At 49.3% G+C, this 21,756-nt stretch overlaps 1 protein-coding gene across 1 annotated transcript in view; it reads left to right on the top strand.

Annotated features, from left to right (window-relative positions):
* The window catches only part of cadm2b (cell adhesion molecule 2b), a 367,808-nt gene that overhangs the window by 234,614 nt on the left and 111,438 nt on the right, over positions 1 to 21,756 (top strand). Inside the window, exon 7 of the mRNA XM_060832840.1 lies at positions 7,402 to 7,492. Within this exon, the coding sequence (XP_060688823.1) occupies positions 7,402 to 7,492 (91 nt within the window). The remainder of the gene's footprint in view (positions 1 to 7,401; positions 7,493 to 21,756) is intronic.

The following is a 21,756-nucleotide window of genomic DNA, read 5'->3' on the forward strand; positions in this document are numbered from 1 at the left end:
CTTCCTTTTCATCATACCACCAGGGAATTTTACCCCTGTGAAGCCTACATCAAACTCTCTGGGAAATATCGATATTTCCTGACTACACTTTGACAGATTGACATTAGATTCTAAGGAAAAATTTGTGGGAGGATGCTGTACAGCCATTTTTATTTGCACAGGGCTATGTCGATGATCTTAGTCTCCACCTCAGTGTGCAACATTGTGAGAGACCCAGACTGCATGCTGCTGGTGCAGGCTGTGGAATGATGAATGACAGTATGTTGAAGTAATTGCCCAGGTTTAATTGCTTGCATCCTGTATATTTGTCAAGATGACTATTTCATGCACACCAAAATCAACATTTTAACCTGATGTTGTATCAGTCAATCTGTTACAAGACATAGACCAGTCGTTCCAGTTTCTAACTGAGCAGAGTTTTATTGTCCAACTGTTTTCACCAACTTGTTGCATTCCACATTCCTGGATCTGAGTTTCAGGTTCAGATCTTCTGCCTCTTGTTTTGAACAGGATCATACTTTGTTTATCACAATTAGACTTTCTCTGTGAATTGATAACATCCAACTGAATAGTTCTTCAAAGTCTGGCCTGACTATTCAAGCAGTTGGTTATGTGACATATCTGAGATATTTTACAGAATCATACCACATCCTTCAGTTTAAATCATGGAGTATGTAGCCGTTAACAAAGGACTTAACTCCTGAGAGAGTCATAGCGACATATAGCATGGAAAAGACCCCTCGGACCAACTTACCCATGTTGAACAAGTTCCTAAACTGAACTAGTCCCATTTGTCTGTGTTTCTTCCATTTCTCTCAAAACTTTTCCTATTCATGGACCTGTCCAAATATTGTAACTGTATCTGCATCTGTCACATCACCAAGAAAATCCCTGCCATTTCCTTTGACGTGGTAGTCAGCATGTCCAGCAGCAAACCTTCTGACCTTGAAGCAAACATTGTGGCAGCTTATTTGACTAAAGCCATAAACCCAAGTCAGTCAGTGTTCTTTAGCCTCTGACAGCCATCTGTAAGTACAGAGGGTCATTAACCAGAAGACACAGATTGACAGAAAAACAAGGGAGGGGCAGTTTTGTTCAGCAGGATGTTGTGATCTCAAATGCAGTGTCTGTGAGGATGCTGAATAGTAAATAGCTACCAGTGAGTCAGGACTATGGGAGGGGTCAACATGAGGGTCAATTGGATTACGACCGAGTAGTTCACTCCCAGCTCGATGTGGATCTCCCTACACTGGGCAGGTCAAGCTGTTTCTCTGCCTGCTTTTGTTAGGCCCAGATTATACTGTACATCCGTTGTGGTCTCTCACTGTCCCCTTAATGTGCAGAATCTTTGAATAAAAAAGACCACTCCCCAATGACTTTTTCCACACAGAACTTTCTGATTAAACACGACCCACTCACCCTTGTCCTTTCTCCTTCACAGTATTGGCGTGGCCTCACTGATCTTGCTAAGGGTTACTCCAATATACTCAGCTCGGTGCTGCTATTCACTGAGAGAGACCGGCCTGCTCAGATACTCTCCAGCAGCTCTGGTGTCAATATTGTACTTTACCACCTCGGGATGGGCAGCATGGGCTGGCAGCAAGGACATTGGCAGGGTGGCAGTGGGATGGTGGTTCAAACTCCATGGAGATGTTCCCTACACACCCAGCATCCGCACTGACCCGCAGAGTGCCAGCTGCTGCACGGATATGATTGCACAAGCTCAGGCCTCAGTGGGAGAGAATGCTCCCACCTCTCCTGAAAACACAAAGACAGGCAGCACTGGGGGCAGAGCAGGTGGACACCCAGAGATTACACCGTGGCAAATGACAGTGCAGTGTGCAGGGCAACGTGAGGCCGTTCAGTTTGGATCATGTGATGGAGCAGGGCACGTTTTAAGCTGCAGTAACCCAGGGAGACCTTGTGGGGGGGGGGAGAGAGGGGAAGGTGGGGGTGGGAGTGGGGGTGGGTTGGGGGGCGGTGGGGTGGGGGGCGGGGATGCGGCTCCACCGACACAGAGAATTCAAATGTCAGGAAGAGGTACAAGAATCATCAAAAAGGCTGATTGGACGCTGTAGGTCTGAAGTCCAGTGGAGGGTCAGGCTGTGTTAGATGGCAGATTCCCATCCTGAAGGCCACATGAAATGAAAATAGGCTGTTCACCCCCCCCCCCCTCAGTCCAGCTCCGTCGTTCTATAGGACCATTTGGGATCCTTCTCTTTATTCACATACAGGATGTGGGTGTCTCTGGCTGGGCCCAGTATTTATTGCCCATCCCCAGGTGCCCCTTGAAAAGGTGGGGGTGAGCTGCCTTCTTGAACCACTGCAGTCCATGTGCTGTAGGTAGACTGTCCCCCAGAGTTCTGACGGACATAGCTGAGGCAATTGTAGAGGCATTGCTGATGATCTTTCAGGATCACTGGAGTCAGGGAAGGTCCCAGAGGACTGGACGATGGCTAATGTAATAATCCTGTTTAAGAAGGGAAGGAGACAGAAGACAGGAAACTACAGGTTGGTTAGGCCGACCTCGGTCATTGGTAAGATTTTAGAGACCATTATTAAAGATGAGATTGTGGAGTAGGTGAACTACACGGTAAAATAGAGCTGAGTCAGCACAGCTTCATCAAGGGGAGGTCATACCTGACAAATCTGATGGGATTCTTTGAGGAGGTGATGAGCAGGTTAGACAAAGGGGATCCAATCAACGTGATCTGTTTGGATTTCCAGAAGGTCTTTGACAAGGTGCTGCACAGGAGCCTGCTCAATAAGACAAGAGCCCACGGTGTTAGGGGCAAGGTCCTGGCCTGGATCGAAAATTGGCTGGCTGGCAGAAGGCAGAGAGTGGGGATAAAGCTGTCGTTTTCAGGATGGAGCCAGTGGCTAGTGGAGTTCCACAGGGGTCAGTGTTAGGACCACAGCTATTCACGTTACATAGTAATGATTGGGATGAAGGAGCTGAGAGCTTTGTTGGTAAGTTTGCGATGACACAATGACAGGGGGAGGGACAGGCAGTGTTGAGGAAGTGGGAGACTGCAGAAGGACGTGGACAGGCTGGGAGAGCGGGCAAAGGAGTGGCAGATGGAATACAATGTGGGAAAATGGGAGGTTATGCAGTTTGGTGGGAAGATAGAGGTGTAGACTATTTTCTAAATAGGGAAAGGCTTTGGAAATCTCAAACACAAAGAGACTTAAGAAGTTCTCATTCAAAATTCCCTTAAGGTTAACGTGCAGGTTCAGTTGGCAGTTAAGAAGGCAAATGTAATGATAGCATTCATTTCAAGAGAGCTAGAGCTGAGGCTGTATAAGGCTCTGGTCAGACTGCATTTGGAATGTTGTGAGCAGTTTCGGGGCCTGTATCTAAGGAAGAATGTGCTGGCCTTGGAGAGGGCCGAGAGGAGGTTTACAGGAAAGATCCCGGGGACGAAGAGCTTGTTATATGAGGAACGGGTGAGGACTCTGGGTCTGTACTTAATGGAATTTAGAAGGATGTGGGAGGGATCTGACTGAAACCGAACAGAATACTGAGAGGCCTGAATGGAGTGCACATCTAGAAGATGTTTCAACCCTAGGAGAGACTAGGACCCGAGGGCACAGCTTCAGGGTGAAGGGACAACCCTTTAGAACTGAGATGAGGAAAAATTTCTTCTTCCAGATGCTTCTGAGATTTTGGAACTGCTGGCCACAGAGAGCTGTGGGGGCAGGGTCCTTGTGCATATTCAGGGCTGAGATAGATGGACTCACGATCAGTCAGGGAATCAAGGGTTACAGGGAAAATGCAGGTTAGTGGGTGGGAGGAGTTTCCATAAGGCCATACAACATAGGAGCAGAATTAGGCCATTCGGCCCATCGAGTCTGTTCCACCATTCGATCATAGCTAGTATGTTACTCAACCCCATTCTCCGGCATTCTCCCCATAACCGTTTGATGCTGTTACCAGTGGGTTAGTGAACTAAATCAGTTGGGCAGCAATCTGCAGAGATCACAAATAAGCAAGTGTTTTAGTTCCTGATTATTCTGAAACCTTTTTAAAGCTTCAAGCCAGATTTCCAGCATCGGGTTTTAGGAAACACTTTTCTGCTCAAAACGTGGTGAAAGATTCTCCACAAACTGCGACTGAACTGGAGAACCAGAGGAAATGGCTTCCGGGTTTAGAGTTTGGTGTTCAGGTGCTGTGCTCCAGAGGTCTTAGCTTGTCCCCCCCTTGGTGTCTGTGCCAGCTGAGGGAAGGATCCCTCTCTCCTCATTCCCAACACCTTCCCATGCACCAAGACCCCCAGCTCTGCTCCTCACTGAGAGCCTCTGAGCCCTCTCTCTGAGCTGCCACTGAATATTCTTCCTACTCCCAACGTCTTTCCCAGCCGGAATGGGTCTCCATGTTAACAGGTGCTGACCGGTTCTAGGAAATGAGGCTATTATTATTAACGGGACTGAGCTTCCAGGACCCCTGAGTGAATGAATTTGCCGTGCTACCTACATGGCCTTCATTGAGTGTGAGAGTACTATAGATCGAGAGCCCTGTAGCCACTAAACAGCCTCACCCAACCGTGTCTTCACAGGGAGTAGCAGTGGGGAGTCATTGTACCATTGACTGACTGAGGCCTTGGGAGCTGAGGACCGTTCTCACCTGCCTCACACTCCCCTTCTCCCAAGAGTCGAAACTCATCTGCTGCACACTGTTTTATCATTCACTTCCACCTCCTCTCAAACCCATTCCAACCATCCTGGACCCAGATTCCCTGAAGGATCAGATTACAGTCGGAGTGTAGGGGAGTGCAGCGATGAGACTCACTGCATGGACAGGAAGCTCCTAGCTGGACAGTGGGACTGCTGTCTGTGGTCTCTGGGCCAAGTCCTTGTTGGTTAAAGCTGGATGGAAATTTTCGACAAAAGAAGAGAACTTTCCGACCTGAAGGAGGGATGAGTGTATCAACAGCTGGAGCCCCTGTGTAAACCCACTCTCTGAGTATCAATGCTGTATTTCCCAGGTGGTCACAGCAGAGCACCTCCTCTGATCACAATGATAAGAACTCTGTGCTGAAATTAGTCTGAGGTCCTTGCTGCCTGCAGGCATTAACAATCAGCTCCTAGCCAGCACCGCGATGACACACAGACACATTCAGAGCAAAAGCCAATACTCCATTCAACTGGATGATTGAAAAGGCATTTAGCATAGCTGCCATCATTGCTCAGTCCTTTGACGATAGGAGTTGAAATATCACATGGAGGGTGTACAGGACGTTTGTGAGACCTCCTCAGGAATACTGTGGACAGTTCTGAGCGCAATGTTATCAATATATTATGAAGCTCGAGAGGGTTCAGAAGAGATTTTCTGACACAGACAATGGTTCAAATGTGGAATGAATTACCAGAAATAGTGGTGGATGCAGCTCCAGTTACAACATTGAAAGGACATTTGGATAAGTTCATGAATAGGAGAGGTTTGGAGGGATCTGGGCCAGGAGCAGGCAGCTGGGACTAGCTGAGTTTGGGATAATATTTGGCATGGATTGGTTGGACAGGAGGGTATTTTCTGTGCTGTATCACTCACTGTCACTACGACTCGATAGCATTTAGAGATGGGTAATAAATGATGGTCTAGCCAATGACCCCAACAACTGATGAGGAAATTTAAACAAAACTTGCTCCAATATTGCTGTGTTTACATTTTCCTTTTCCTTCTGCTGATTAACAAGACAATGTAGAGGAATAAAGCATGGGGTTAGATACAGAGTAAAGCTCCCTCTACATCATCCCCATCAAACACTTCCAGAACAGAGACAGCACAGGGTGAAATATAGAGTAAAGCTCCCTCCACACTGCTTCCTTCACCTCACTCCGGACCCCCCCCCCACTCCCCCACACTCCCTTCCAACACTCCCAGGACAAGGACAAGGTTAGATACAGAGTAAAGCTCCTTCTACACTGCCCCCACCATTACAAGCATCAGGCTGGTGAGTTTCTCCTGTGCTCTGTCTATGAGAAGTCCATCCCTTCTGAGACAGGGGGACCAGACCTGGCCACAGTACAGCGTATGTGAGGAAGACCTCTTTGCTGCAGTGCTCACATCCGCTGGTGGGAACAGTTTTTGGAATGACATGCTGCCCCGGCCTGTGAGATTCCTGTGGCTCATTATCAAAGACACCAATGTCCATACGCACATCCACATTTCCTCATCTCTCTCTCTCTCCATTTGAGAAATAGTCTACACCTCTATTTCTGCTGCTAAAGTATTCATCCACAATATATTCCTCTCAGAAAATATCCCTGCAACATCCTTGCATCTTCCTCATAAACTCACATTTCCTCTTTATTTTGTATCATTGACAAACCTGAAAATATTACAATTGGTCCCTGAATCCAGATATTTTCTAATCAACCTGTTCAGACATGAATGGCACACCTCTGGAATAGGTGGTACTGGAACCAGGGCCTCCTGGCTCAGCGTTAGGGACACTACCACTGCATCACAACCTGATGAAGGGCTTTTGCCCAAAACATCGATTTTCCAGCTCCCCGGATGCTGCCTACCCTGCTGCGCTTTTCCAGCACCACACTCTTTGACTCTAAACTCCAGCATCTGCAGTCCTCACTTTCTCCTCCATGGTCAGCACTGACCAGAGAAGCATTTATTGCCCAGAGGGCATTGGAGAGTTATCCACATTACTGTGGGTCCAGAGCCACATGTAGACCAGGCCAGGTAAAGATGGCAGATTTCCTTCTCTTACAGACACATGTGAAGCTGATGGGTTTTCCCTCACAACAGTTTCATGGTCATTATTCAATCTTTATTCCTGCCTCAGGCGACTGACTGTGTGGAGTTTACACATTCTCCCCGTGTCTGCGTGGGTTTTCTCCAGGTGCTCCAGTTTCCTCCCACAGTCCAAAGATGTGCGGGTCAGGTGAATTGGCCATGCTAAATTGCCCGTAGTGTTAGGTGGATTAGTCATGGGTAAATGAAGGGGAATGGGTGGGTTGCTCTTCGGAGGGTCGGTGTGGACTTGTTGGGTCAAAGGGCCTGTTTCCACACTGTAGGAAATCTAACCTTAATTTCAGGTGATTATTGTTGAATTTAAATTCCACTGTCACCCATAGCAGGTTTTGAGCTTGGGTCCCCAGGACAGGAGCTGGCTGCGTGGTTAAAGGTGCCTGTGTGCAGGTCATTGACACAGACTGTGAACAGCTGTGATCCATTCACCTGGCGTCACGGCTGTTGAGAAGTCTGGAGCAACATGGAACATGGAGTGAGGTCACAGATCAACAATAAACCGCTCCTTTATGATCTTATTGAAAACCGAGTCGGCTCAGAGCTCTTAATGGGGTGATGTACCTATATCTTTGCCATCTGTGATATTTTATCAAACGCAGTTCACATTACCTCGGCCTTGTTGTGATTTATTATAGATGTACCTTCAGTGAAGATTGATTTCTCCAGGAACTTTGCGCGAGAGGGAGATGAATTGAGGCTGGAGTGCCGTGCGACTGGAAACCCAACGTGAGTGGATATTGTTCTGTCTGACCCATCCGTTTACAGGATGGCCCCTCCCTGGGTCTCTCACTCAAACTCCAGTCCAAGTTGCTGCGAGAGAGCAATGGGTGCCCTTTCCGAAGTGCTGTTGAAAATGTGTTGCTGGTTAAAGCACAGCAGGTCAGGCAGCATCCAAGGAACAGGAAATTCGATGTTTCGGGCATAAGCCCTTCATCAGGAATCCTGATGAAGGGCTTATGCCCAAAACGTCGAATTTCCTATTCCTTGGATGCTGCCTGACCTGCTGTGCTTTAACCAGCAACACATTTTCAGCTCTGATCTCCAGCATCTGCAGACCTCATTTTTTACCTTTCCGAGGTGCTGTCAGGCAGTTAAAGTCATGATGAGCTGCCTGAGCTGACAGATGGATTATGTGTGTCACTGGGCTCCTGGGTGAATAGTTAGAAAGGTATAGAAAGAGGCCTTTTGGCCCATTGATTCTCTGCTGGCTCACTCTGCATCCAACAGATTCCCAGTGTCTAGTTAAACAAGAGTGACAGTGACTCAATTTACAGCATAATAACACTATATTAATCAAAGAATCATCCATATCTCCATCACATCTGGATGTTTTACCAACATCTCCAAATCTGGGCTTTTGGTTATGGCCCAGTTGCCACAGGAAACAGTGCAGTTTCTAATCTTTCACAGGCATTGATCAGCCCTACCTCCATAACCGCCCTCAAGTGTACAGAGAGTCTCGCAGAGATCGCCGGCTCAGTAATTCTGGGCTCTTGTGGGTAAATGCTGGACCATCCCCGGCTGACTTTACAGTTGCCTTGGAATCAGTCTCTAAAACAACCCTTTCACACCCTCACTAACTCACACTCCTGCTCTTCACCTGCTCAAAGCTCTCCTCTTACAGCTCAGTAACCCTGAGGGACACGGGGAGAGAGGGAGGGGAGTGAGGGACATGGGGAGAGGGAGGGGAGGGAGGGACACGGGGGGGAGGGAGGGGAGTGAGGGACACGGGGAGAGGGAGGGGAGTGAGGGACACGGGGAGAGGGAGGGGAGGGAGGGACACGGGGAGAGGGAGGGGAGTGAGGGACATGGGGAGAGGGAGGGGAGGGAGGGACACGAGGGGGAGGGAGGGGAGTGAGGGACATGGGGAGAGGGAGGGGAGTGAGGGACATGGGGAGAGGGAGGGGAGTGAGGGACACGGGGAGAGAGAGGGGTAGAGGGACACAGGGAGAGGGAGGGGAGTGAGGGACACGGGGGGGAGGGAGGGGAGTGAGGGACATGGGGAGAGGGAGGGGAGGGAGGGACACGGGGGGGAGGGAGGGGAGTGAGGGACATGGGGAGAGGGAGGGGAGTGAGGGACACGGGGAGAGAGAGGGGTGGAGGGACACAGGGAGAGGGAGGGGAGTGAGGGACACGGGGGGGAGGGAGGGGAGTGAGGGACATGGGGAGAGGGAGGGGAGTGAGGGACACGGGGAGAGAGGGAGGGGAGTGAGGGACATGGGGAGAGGGAGGGGTGGAGGGACACGGGGAGAGGGAGGGGAGGGAGGGACACGGGGAGAGGGAGGGGAGTGAGGGACATGGGGAGAGGGAGGGGAGGGAGGGGAGTGAGGGACATGGGGAGAGGGCGGGGAGTGAGGGACACGGGGAGAGAGAGGGGTGGAGGGACACAGGGAGAGGGAGGGGAGTGAGGGACACGGGGGGGAGGGAGGGGAGTGAGGGACATGGGGAGAGGGAGGGGAGTGAGGGACACGGGGGGGAGGGAGGGGAGTGAGGGACACGGGGGGGAGGGAGGGGAGTGAGGGACACGGGGAGAGAGGGAGGGGAGTGAGGGACATGGGGAGAGGGAGGGGAGGGAGGGACACGGGGGGGAGGGAGGGGAGTGAGGGACATGGGGAGAGGGAGGGGAGTGAGGGACACGGGGAGAGGGAGGGGAGTGAGGGACACGGGGAGAGAGGGAGGGGAGTGAGGGACACGGGGGGGAGGGAGGGGAGTGAGGGACATGGGGAGAGGGAGGGGAGGGAGGGGAGTGAGGGACATGGGGAGAGGGAGGGGTGGAGGGACACGGGGAGTGGGAGGGGAGTGAGGGACACGGGGAGAGGGTGAGTCAGTTTGAAACGATTTGCGTTTGTTTCACGTTTTGTTCCTTATTCTGGACGCGGCCAGCTGTCACCCGCTCGGGTGGGAATGGGAGATGGGGTTTGGGTTTGGAAAAAGCTGGATATATTTCCTGATTGCTGCTGAGAAAACGAGCCGCATTGCTCTGGGTTAACTCTGCCTCATGAATATGGAAGCGACGGTGAGGGATTAAAGGTGGGAAGATTGATGAACCACACATTGGCAACGAGAGGGAACTTGCCCTTTGAGAACTGTCTCTTGTTTGTCTGTTCGGGGAGTGAGAGGTTTACAATCTAACCTCATCCCAAACACTGTCATTGTCAGTGTATAATCGCTCATATATGGAGCGTACCACTGACAAACAGAAATGAGTTCCAAATGTCAAGTTTGTTCCAAGAGGGGATGAACTGTCCTATATTTTCATCTAATTTAATATGAAATTGGCAACTTCATTCAGAAATGCCACAACTCGGAGCTATCAGAAATGAGAAAATGTCAAAAAGAATGAAACTTTACAATCAACACCGGATAGGACCGAAGTATACTCACAGACAGTGTAGAGGGAGCTTTACTCTGTCTCTAACCCCGCGCTGTCCCTGTCCCTGTCCCTGGGAGTGTTTGATGGGGACAGTGTAGAGGGAGCTTTACTCTGTATCTAACCCCGCACTGTCCCTGTCCCTGTCCCTGGGAGTGTTTGATGGGGACAGTGTAGAGGGAGCTTTACTCTGTATCTAATCCCGTGCTGTCCCTGTCCTGGGAGTGTTTGATGAGGGACAGTGTAGAGGGAGCTTTACTCAGTATCTAACCCCGCGCTGTCCCTGTCCTGGGAGTGTTTGATGAGGACAGTGTAGAGAGAGCTTTACTCAGTATCTAACACCGTGCTGTCCCTATCCTGGGAGTGTTTGATGAGGACAGTGTAGAGGGAGCTTTACTCTGTATCTAACCCCATGCTGTCCCTGTCCTGAGAGTGTTTGATGGGGACAGTGTGGAGGGAGCTTTACTCAGTATCTAACCCCGTGCTGTCCCTATCCTGAGAGTGTTTGATGAGGACAGTGTAGAGGGAGCTTTACCCTGTATCTAACCCCGTGCTGTCCCTATCCTGAGAGTTTGATGGGGACAGTGTAGAGGGAGCTTTACTCCGTGTCTAATCCCGTGCTGTCCTTGCCCAGGGAGTGTTTGATGGGCACAGTGGAGAACGTACTGAGTGGGTTTAGCAATGTTTGTGTTATTCTGGCACACAAACAGTCAATTATTTACTTGAACCAACATCGCTCAGTTCACTGAGTGGAATATTGATCAGAAAAACTACAATAATAAATGACCGGTAAAGTGTAGGAACAGCTTTGACCTGGAAAAGTGTAATACCATCGACAGACAACCACTGAGCACACATTTCATCTTGTGGTGATAGCAGCACTGATTAAAATCAAATACAAGTGATAAAATCAATTTTATTTTAATCTGATATTTGATATCTCACTTGTGGTTTAATCAGATATTGCAATGTTAACTTGATGAATACAGAACAGAGGTGAATAACTTTGGAGCATTGTAACAGATGCTGAACCTTACAGTTTCTCTCCTGAAATAGATTCACTCTGTTCAGCTATTCAGTCACTGATCATTTCCCGGCAGGATAATCGAGGTGTTCCCATTTTTAATTTGATTGAATGGAGAGGGAGAAAATATACCTCATGGCAGGGGCCTGTAACCAGAAGGTACAACTTTCACATTTCAGCAGCACAGGAATCAGCAGGGAGCTGAGGAGATGATTTTTTTGAAGGAGAGAGTCGCTGTGATGAGAGGTGCGCTGTCTGAACGGACAGTCGGAGCAGATCTTATCACAGGCTTCAAAACGGTGAGCAATCAAAAGGCCAACAGGGAACAAAGCGGGAGATAGGAGTGATACTTTAACTCTTTCAGAGAGCCAGCGCCGACCCAAATGGCCGAATGGACTATGTACCCTTCCGTGATTTTATTCCACATCACATTGGCAATGTGTGAGCACCAACAGGCAAGGCCAGACATTTGGCCTGTTCCCTGTCTGGTTCTGGTGAGATACTCCCGGAACAATCCCAGAATCACACAGCTGTGATGGTGCAAAGAGAGGCCATTTGGCCCATTATGCCTGCACCGGCTCTCTGATCACTTTGATTTCGTGCCAATCTCCTGTACTTTTCAAATTGTCCACAGTCCGTTTACATAATCATCCAATCTCTCTTGCATCCTTTCATCCCTTCACTGGTTCCACTTTATCTCCAGGCAGTGCATTCCAATTCTGAAATACTGAAGGGTTTTTCCTCACCTCATTGGCTTCTTCTACAAATCACTTTAACCCTGTGCAATCAGGATTTTAATCAGAGTGGGAACAGCTTCTCTCTCTCTACTCTGTCCAGCCCCTTTTATGATTTTGAAAACCTCCGTTAGATCCCCTCTCAGTCTCGTCCTCTCCAAATTCTCCATTCTGGCCTTTGGACTGAACTGTCCTGTTCCACCCTATCTGCAGTCTCTCCCACGAATTCCCCATCCTTCCTGTAACTCAGAGCAGCCTGTCGCTGACTGTGAGAGCAATATTCAGATAGGCTAGTCCCCCCAGCAAACACACCCATTTCAAGCCATGGGGTCACATGCAGTATATCAGAGGAACAAAGCTGACACCCCTCACAAAGGCTAATCCCCAAAATACCTCCAACCAAAGCAGGGAACTTACCCAGTCACTCCCAAAACAATGGGGACAAACAACAAAGATTCCATCATGGGAGGGCTTCAGGCTGGCAGCCATTGGGAGGGTGGGAGAGAGTTACTTTGGTTTTGCCTCATGGGAGGAAGTGTCCATAGGAGGCCTCAAGCGTTTGATCTCTCTGTGGGAGTCTGTATGGGGCAGAGACTGATACTCCAGTTGAGCCTGAGTTGGGTTTCCAACCACACACCGAGTCCTTTCCCAGGATCACCTCCTTCGTGACATCACCCATCTCTGCCCGTTTGCCTTAGTTCTGTTCTGGCTGAAATCCTCACCTCGGCTTCTGTCTGGGCAAGAATCCTTTTCACAAGGCAGTCACTGAAAGGTTCCCAGTCATCCGACAGCTGGAATAAAGTGTTCACATCTTGGAGAGAGACAGTCCAGTGTGAGGCTTTAATTGCCTTTGTTGTTCAGCACAGTTTTTGTGGTGTATCCATTCTGTGAAAGTGGGTATCACTAACTGGGTCCAGTATTTACTGCCCATCCCTAGTTGCCCCTTGAGGAGGTGGGGGTGAGCTGCCTTCTGGAACCACTGCAGTCCACCTGCTGTAGCTAACCCATAATGCCCTTAGGGAGGGAATTCCAGGATTTTGACCCAGTGACAGTGAAGGAGCGGTGATATATTTCCAAGTCAGGATGGTGAGTGGCTGAGAGGGGAACTTGCAGGTGGTGGTGTTCCCATGTATCTGCTGCCCTTGTCCTTCTCAATGGAAGGGGTCATGGGTTTGGAAGGTGCTGTCAAAACTGTCATTACTGAAGAACTCACTCATGTTTGGTTGTAAGGAGTTTTTTTTTGGTTCGATTCCAAGATCCAATGATGTGCTGGGAGGTAAATTTTGACCAGCTCCTGAAAATTGGTCAAAGCCTTTTCCGCTACCTCCTTTTGGGATTTTTAAAAGTTGGCTTCTTTTTAAATGTGATGTGTCCATGCTGAAGGGCTGGCTACAGAGTCACCGGTATCTGAAGCTTGGGTTACCTTTCCTAGGGGAGAAAGTGAGGTCTGCAGATGCTGGAGATCAGAGCTGAAAATGTGTTGCTGGAAAAGCGCAGCAGGTCAGGCAGCATCCAAGGAGCAGGAGAATCGATGTTTTGGGCATAAGCCCTTCTTCAGGAAGGGCTTTCCTGGTTACCTTTCCTAACCATGAATGTCCCTCACTAGGTGACAGTTAACATTGCTATGTTATATCCCATCATTAATCCCTGCCTCTGTCCCTCTTTCACAAGGTCAGTGAGCCACCTTATTGAGGTCAGGTGCAGGAACACTCTGCCCTTGGCCTGGCTGTGAACAGCTCATCTCAGGAGATGAACTGGAACAAGCGATTACAGATTGCAACTGCATGAGATTCCATCATGCTTTTCGACTGGGTATTGACCCCATTTCTTCTCATGTCTCTCCATAACTCTTCTGTTCACAGTTGTGTCCCCTCCCACTTCTCAACAAAAAGTCTCGTCAAAATCTCGAGCCACCCTCCAAGAAAAGCCATCAGTTAAAGTTACCCCAGGTTTTTCAGTTAGTTCAGGGTGGTAGCAGACAAAGGAAGGTTAAGATTCAGATCAGACAAGATGGAATTGACTAACAGAACAGACTCAAACTGGTGAATAGCCTGTGGCTGTTCCTCCCCTCCTTTCTAGGCTGTTACACGGGGCATTCACACTGGTCTTAAACTGACACAGGCTGTTTCCTGAGCTGAGCCCTTAGTAGCAGGTGATGAGGAGTGTCCATCATCAGTGAACAGCCCTTGTCCTAACTACATGGAGGAGGACGGAGGGTTGGTATGTTGCTGCAAGAACAGTCAGGAGCTCACTGGCCCAGTTCCCTGTAACTCCTGCCACATGTTCAGATCCACACTTCATTCAGACAGAACCAAACAACTGGCTCAGACTCATCTCCCATTGGCTGACAGTCACATGACCAATGTTCCCTCAGTTGGGTATCTGAGGGAAGATGGCCGCTCTACTATGGAAACATCAAACTCTTCAGAAAAACAAAGGGGAAAATCCACAAGTAGATCTTTATCAAGTGAATATTACTTACACATACATTGGTCACCAATTGTATGACTTGAAAATAGGAGCAGGCCATTCGGCTCCTTGAACCTGTTCTGTCATTCATCAAGATCACAGTTTGCTCCACTTCCTGATGACCTTTGACTCTCTTGATAGTGAAGAATCTATCTAATTGTCCCTATAAAATATTCAATGACCCCACACCCACAACTGTCTGGGAAAGAGAATTCCACAGAGGCACACAACCCTCTGAGAGAAACAAAATAAATCTCTTTGTCTCCACTTTAAATGGGAGACCCCTTAAACTGGGTTCCCTCGTTCTACTCCCGTGACAAGGGAAACATCCCCACACAATCAGAGTCAAAAACGTGTGGCGCTGGAAAAACACAGCCAGTCAGGCAGCATCCGGGGAGCAGGAGGGACAACGTTTCGAGCATCAGGAACATTTATGACTCTGATCTTCAGGATCTGCAGTCCTCACTTTCTCCTCGTTCTCTCACCATCTGCCTGTCACTGCTGATTCTTCCCCACCCCAGTGGGTTCACACTGACCCTGTCCACCCCTCACCCCAGTGGGTCCACACTGACCCTGTCAACCCTTCACCCCAGTGGGTCCACACTGACCCTGTCCACCCCTCACCCCAGTGGGTCCACACTGACCCTGTCCACCCCTCACTCCAGTGGGTCCAGTCTGACCCTGTCCACCCCTCACCCCAGTGGGTCCAGTCTGACCCTGTCCACCCTTCACCCCAGTGGGTCCACACTGACCCTGTCCACCCCTCACCCCAGTGGGTCCACACTGACCCTGTCCACCCCTCACTCCAGTGGGTCCAGTCTGACCCTGTCCACCCCTCACCCCAGTGGGTCCAGTCTGACCCTGTCCACCCTTCACCCCAGTGGGTCCACACTGACCCTGTCCACCCCTCAACCCAGTGGGTCCACACTGACCCTGTCCACCCCTCACCCCAGTGGGTCCAGTCTGACCCTGTCCACCCTTCACCCCAGTGGGTCCAGTCTGACCCTATCCACCCATCACCCCAGTGGGTCCAGTCTGACCCTGTCCACCCTTCACCCCAGTGGGTCCACACTGACCCTGTCCACCCCTCACCCCAGTGGGTCCACACTGACCCTGTCCACCTTTCCCCCCAGTGGGTTCACACTGACCCTGTCCACCCCTCACCCCAGTGGGTCCACACTGACCCTGTCCACCCCTCACCCCAGTGGGTCCAGTCTGACCCTGCCCACCCTTCCCCCCAGTGGGTCCAGACTGACCCTGTCCACCCCTCACCCCAGTGGGTCCACACTGACCCTGCCCACCCTTCCCCCCAGTGGGTCCAGTCTGACCCTGTCCACCCCTCACCCCAGTGGGTCCACACTGACCCTGCCCACCCTTCCCCCCAGTGGGTCCAGTCTGACCCTGTCCACCCTTCTCTCATTGCAGCTTGCTGTCACTGGAGAATATGAAGCCAGGGCCACTGAATCTTTACCCAGTTTCTGAGCACGGGGCTCGAGGATTTGCTTTCCATTTGCTCTGACTGCTTTCAGGTAATGGGAGCAGACAGATTGTGTTGGAGTGTGTTTCAGATTGCTCTGGTTAGATTGGACTCTGTAAAGTGGTCCAGTAACAAAGACCAGGCTGCAGTCAGTGGTATGTGCCGATGGCTCTGTGTATTCACCTGTTCCAATCTCAGAACATTCCCACACACTAACACAAAAGCATCACTTTCAAGGATTTCCCAGATCCGAATCTATACCACTGTCAGTGACTTGATTGCAGTCTGTATAGACCCTGTAGAGTTCTACATCGCACTGTCTCCCATGCTGTTGGAAGGCCGTGTGGGCAGTAGGTTCCACTGCTTTAGCAGCCTGACTGATCCTACACCAAGCCTCACCTCGACACTCGAGGCTGCTCTAACCCAGTTTCCTCCTGGCCAATCTGTGACATTCTTCTCTTCATAGAACACAGAATCTAGAACAGGACATCTCAGGAACTCAGCTGTCAGCCCACCATCACTGGACCAACAATGCTGCCATTCTAAAGTGATCCCATCATGCTGCCTTCTCATGGTCCGTATCCCTTCATTCCCTGCGTGTTCCTGTGTCTGCCTAAATGCCTCTTAGACATTGCTATCATCCCTGTGCCCACCATCTCCCCTGGCACCATGTTGCAGGCACCTTCCACTCTCAGTGTGAGAAACCTTCTTCCCATGTTTCCCTGCTCACCTTAAACCTCATCTCCCCAACATTCAAGGCAAATGTCCCAATCATGCAACAAGGATTGACAACACAATGAGTGTTCGTTATTTGAAGATAAGATGGCACATGTACAGTATTAACTGGGATCTTATTATACAATTCTGAGTTTGACATTACTACTGCAGACTAGGGTCAGGGGGTCACATCCTGTCTTGGTCGTTAGCGGTTTAAGATACAGGTGAAAGTCCATTGTAAAGACACATCCACATAATTTCACAATGTCAGTCTTTCCTGACCCATCCCAGTCTATCCTAGCCCATCACAAACTAGCCCATTCCATCCCAGTCCATCCCAGCCCAATCCAGTTGAACCCAGTCCAGCTGCTGTGCTCAGTGGGAGTCCAGCAAGCCACTGGTGGGAGACAGCGGGGGACCCAATGGGTGGCAGAGGGACAGGTCAATGTTTAATTTAGGGGTGAGCTTGTTCCCAGCACAATCCTCATAGGCTCCCAATAACACACCTGTGTCAGCTTCAACTCCTTGTCTGGGGAGAGGATCCCAGCCACACCCACCCACCCCCCTGCACTCTCTCTGTAACCCTGCTTTTCCCATGGCTAACCCACCTACACATCCCTGAACACTCTGGGTAATTTGGCACAGTTAATCCACCTGACCTGCACATCTTTGGACTGGGGGAGGAAACCGGAGCACCGGGAGGAACAAACACGGGGAGAATGTGTAAACTGCGCGAAGCAGGAATTGAACCTGGGTCCCTGGTGTGAGGCAGCAGTGCTAACCACTGAGCCACCCTTATAAAAATATGATTTAAAAAATGTAAAATTATTTTTAAAAATTGAACTCTCAGCCAATGGGGCCTGTGCTGGTTTCTGCTGGAGCTTTATAATCATCCTGCAGCTGTCCCCACATAGCCCTGAGCATCTGTCCTCCTTTTGAAAATTACTTATTCCAATTACTGTAACTCCAGGATCTGTCCTCTCTACTTACTCCTACAAACCCCTTCCTGATTTCAAACACTTCCATTAAATCTCCTGTTAAGTGTGTGATGAAATCCTCTCTTTGTACTGGGCAATGTGGACCTGTAACAGTTGGCTGAGTGAGAGAAAACAGACAGGGTCATGGTTAATGGATGTTTTTCAGGTGAGTGAATGGTTTGTAGTGAAGTGTCCCCTGGGGTCAGTGCAGATCTGACAAACGAGAGGGACCGTATTGTTGAAGAGGAGAGTATGAAACGGACTGGTAAGATAGAGGAGATACTTGTTAGGAAGGAAGATGTGTTGGACATTTTGAACAACTTGAGGATAGACAAGTCCCCCGGGCCTGACGGGATATATCCTAGGATTATGTGGGAAGCAAGAGAGGAAATTGCAGTACCGTTGGCAATGATCTTTTCGTCTTCACTGTCAACGGGGGTGGTACCAGGGGACTGGAGAGTAGCGAATGTTGTGCCCCTGTTCAAAAAAGGGAATAGGGATAACCCCGGGAATTACAGGCCAGTTAGTCTTACTTCTGTGGTAGGCAAAGTAATGGAAAGGGTACTGAGGGATAGGATTTATGAGTATCTGGAAAGACACTGCTTGATTAGGGACAGCCAGCACGGATTTGTGAAGGGTAGGTCTTGCCTTACGAGTCTTATTGAATTCTTTGAGGAGGTGACCAAGCATGTGGATGAGGGTAGAGCAGTGGATGTAGTGTACATGGATTTTAGTAAGGCATTTGATAAGGTTCCCCATGGTAGGCTCATGCGGAAAGTCAGGAGGCATGGGATAGAGGGAAATTTGGCCAATTGGATAGAAAACTGGCTAACCGGTCGAAGACAGAGAGTGGTGGTAGATGGTAAATATTCAGCCTGGAGCCCAGTTACAAGTGGAGTTCCGCAGGGATCAGTTCTGGGTCCTCTGCTGTTTGTAATTTTTATTAATGACTTGGAAGAGGGAGTCGAAGGGTGGGTCAGTAAATTTGCAGATGATACGAAGATTGGTGGAGTTGTGGACAGTGAGGAGGGCTGTTGTCGGTTGCAAAGGGACTTAGATATGATGCAGAGCTGGGCTGAGGAGTGGCAGATGGAGTTCAACTCTGCCAAGTGTGAGGTTGTCCATTTTGGAAGAACAAATAAGAATGCGGAATACAGGGTTAACGGTAGGGTTCTTAGTCAGGTGGAGGAACAGAGGGATCTTGGGGTCTATGTTCATAGATCTTTGAAAGTTGCCACTCAGGTGGATAGAGCTTGTAAGAAGGCCTATGGTGTATTAGCGTTCATTAGCAGAGGGATTGAATTCAAGAGTCATGAAGTGATGTTGCAGCTGTACAGGACTTTGGTTAGGCCCCATTTGGAGTACTGTGTGCAGTTCTGGTCGCCTCACTTTAGGAAAGATGTGGAAGCTTTAGAGAGGGTGCGGAGAAGATTTACCAGGATGTTGCCTGGAATGGAGAATAGGTCGTACGAGGATAGGTTGAGAGTTCTCGGCCTTTTCTCGTTGGAACGGCGAAGGATGAGGGGTGACTTGATAGAGGTTTATAAGATGATCAGAGGAATAGATAGAGTAGACAGTCAGAAACTTTTTCCCCGGGTACAACAGAGTGTTACAAGTGGACATAAATTTAAGGTGAAGGGTGGAAGGTATGGGGGAGATGTCAGGGGTGGGTTCTTTACCCAGAGAGTGGTAGGGGCATGGAATGTGCTGCCCGTGGGAGTGGTAGAGTCAGAATCATTGGCGACCTTTAAGCGGCAATTGGATAGGTACATGGATGGGTGCTTAATCTAGGATAGATGTTCGGCACAACAACGTGGGCCAAAGGGCCTGTTCTGTGCTGTATTGTTCTATGTTCTATGTTCTCTATGTTCTATCTCTTGTTATCTCTGATGTATGTATTGATGATCTGGAGCCTGGTTCTCTGAGGACAGCTTCCAAACCCGAAGATTACAGAAAACTTGGTGAAACTGTAAACTGGGAGAACAGTGCAGAGCTTCGAAAGGTGGAGTGGACAGGTTGGTGGCAGGGAAATGTGAGGTGAGACACTTTGTACTAAGAATGTGGAGAGACAATATAAAATCAAGGTCCTACTGTGAAAGGGGACAGGATGCAGGAACAAGAGAGCTGGTGTTTGTGTGGAAATTATTAAAGGTGACAGGACAGGTAGAGAGAGCAGTTAATAAAATAAACAGTGTGCTCAGCTTTATTACTAGGGACATGGAGTACAAAAATAGAAAGTGATTCAGAAACTAATTCAACCTCAGCTGGAGAATGGAATACAACCACAAGAAGAATGTGAGAGTCCGGGACAGAGTTCACCGCAGGATTCACACCAGGGAGGATGGAGATGGTTTGGAGAAGCTGATGTTTTTTCCTGTAGTGATTGTAACACGGTCAGGATGTGCACCTCACAGACTGGGAGTTCTCTGAGTGGGGCTGGTAGTGTGGTCCAATCAAGGAGCCCAGGCTGACAGGTAAAGAGGGGCATGTCAAAGATAAGACCAAGCTGGTACCTGACTCTGTACAAGGCAGTAAAGTGAATGTCTGTTCCTGAGTAAATACAGGGTGACCCGGTGATGGATACTGGCCTCTGTAGAGTTATTCCACCTTCCTTGGTGAGAGTAAGGCTGAGGGGAGAGCTGAAGAAGTATTTACATTTCAAAGAACGTTAGATTGACAGATGAGGCAGAAAATGGTCACATTTGTAAAAGGAGCAATAAGATGGCACTGAGTAAAGGTCATTAACAAATAAGCAAATTGATCTGGAAAAGGTTGTTGGTGCAGTGAGGCGTTAGGGTCTGAGATGTACTGTCTGAGTGTGGGGGAGGGGGAGGTTCACTCGAGGGGTTAGGGTCTGAGATGTACTGTCTGAGGGTGTGGGGGGTGGGGAGGAGGTTCACTCAAACATTTCAGGAGGGAGTTGGATCGTTATCTGAAAAGAGACAATGTATAGGAATGTGAGGAAAGGCCAGGGGCGTGACTCTAATGGAGTGGTCCTCACAGACAGGCCTGTTCTGTGTTTGAGCCTTTCTCCGGTTCCCGATGTCGGTTCCGGTTGCTCAGTGAAACCTGGGAGTGTGTGATTGACTAGACACTGAATTATTCCCATTCCTGGGAGAGATGTGGCCTGTATTGTCTCTGTCTCATCGGTGGGCCCCAGCTGCCAGCACCTCCCTGATTAGTGGCGATTATATATCATTCAGGTGCCATCTGGGCTTGGAACAATGTCCTTTTTCCTCTTTGATAGGAAACATAGGCTTCTATCAAACCAGAACTCAGTACACGCTCCTTCAATGAAATGGATTGAGGAAACAGACGTTCATGTCAACCTCTCAGTGACAGGGAATTGCCAGACACTACAAACCTCCTGCAAGTGTAAATTGAAGTTGCAAATAATTTAGATCAGGGATTGCCTGCTGATTGTAAAGTTAAATTGATCCCTGAGACTAACTCTAGCGACGCAGCCCACCTGAGGTGGTGTAAATTGCTCTGCAGTATGTGAATGAGTTCCCGCAGGAGCATTATCTGTCAGCGTGGCACATTTCTCACACTCCAAAACTGCTGAGGTGACTTTAGCAACAAGGCAGTGTTCCCTGATTGTGGCAATTCATAAGCATCATTGTCAAGAAGACAGACCTGTAAACAGGCACAAATGCTGAAAACACAGCGTGTACCCTGAGAAGGCCAGTTCCTGCAGCCTCCACCTCCCAACATTCTTTCTCTCTTATTCACTCACTCACTTTCTCACTCTGTCACTCAGTCTCTCACTCATTCTCTCTCTCTCTCTCTCACACACACACTGGTTTCTCCTCTCCCCTTTCTCCTCCACCACCTGTCACCCTCCACATGAGTGGCCATTCTCATTGGCACCTCAGGAATTGTTGCTGTAGGGTGGAATAACAAGGATAGCAAGAAATGCTCAGGAATCGGCTGGCGTAGAATCCATCCAGACAGAGATGAGACATAGAGGGAAGCAGACTCTGGTGGGAGTCAGGTACAGGCTCCTTAACAGGACCTACATGGTGGGACAGAGATACATCAGGAGCTAATGAGGGTGTGTAAAAAAGCCAGTACATTAACCATGGGTTACTTTAATCTTCATGTTGATTGGGGTAGTCAGATCAACAGAGGAAGACATGAGGAAGAATTCATAGATGTGCAGGTTAAGTGAATTGGCCATGCTAAATTGCTCATAGTCAGGGGTAAATATAGGGTAGGGGAA

The sequence above is a fragment of the Hemiscyllium ocellatum genome, chromosome 12 (assembly GCF_020745735.1).
Source record: "Hemiscyllium ocellatum isolate sHemOce1 chromosome 12, sHemOce1.pat.X.cur, whole genome shotgun sequence".
Classification (NCBI taxonomy): Eukaryota; Metazoa; Chordata; class Chondrichthyes; order Orectolobiformes; family Hemiscylliidae; genus Hemiscyllium; species Hemiscyllium ocellatum.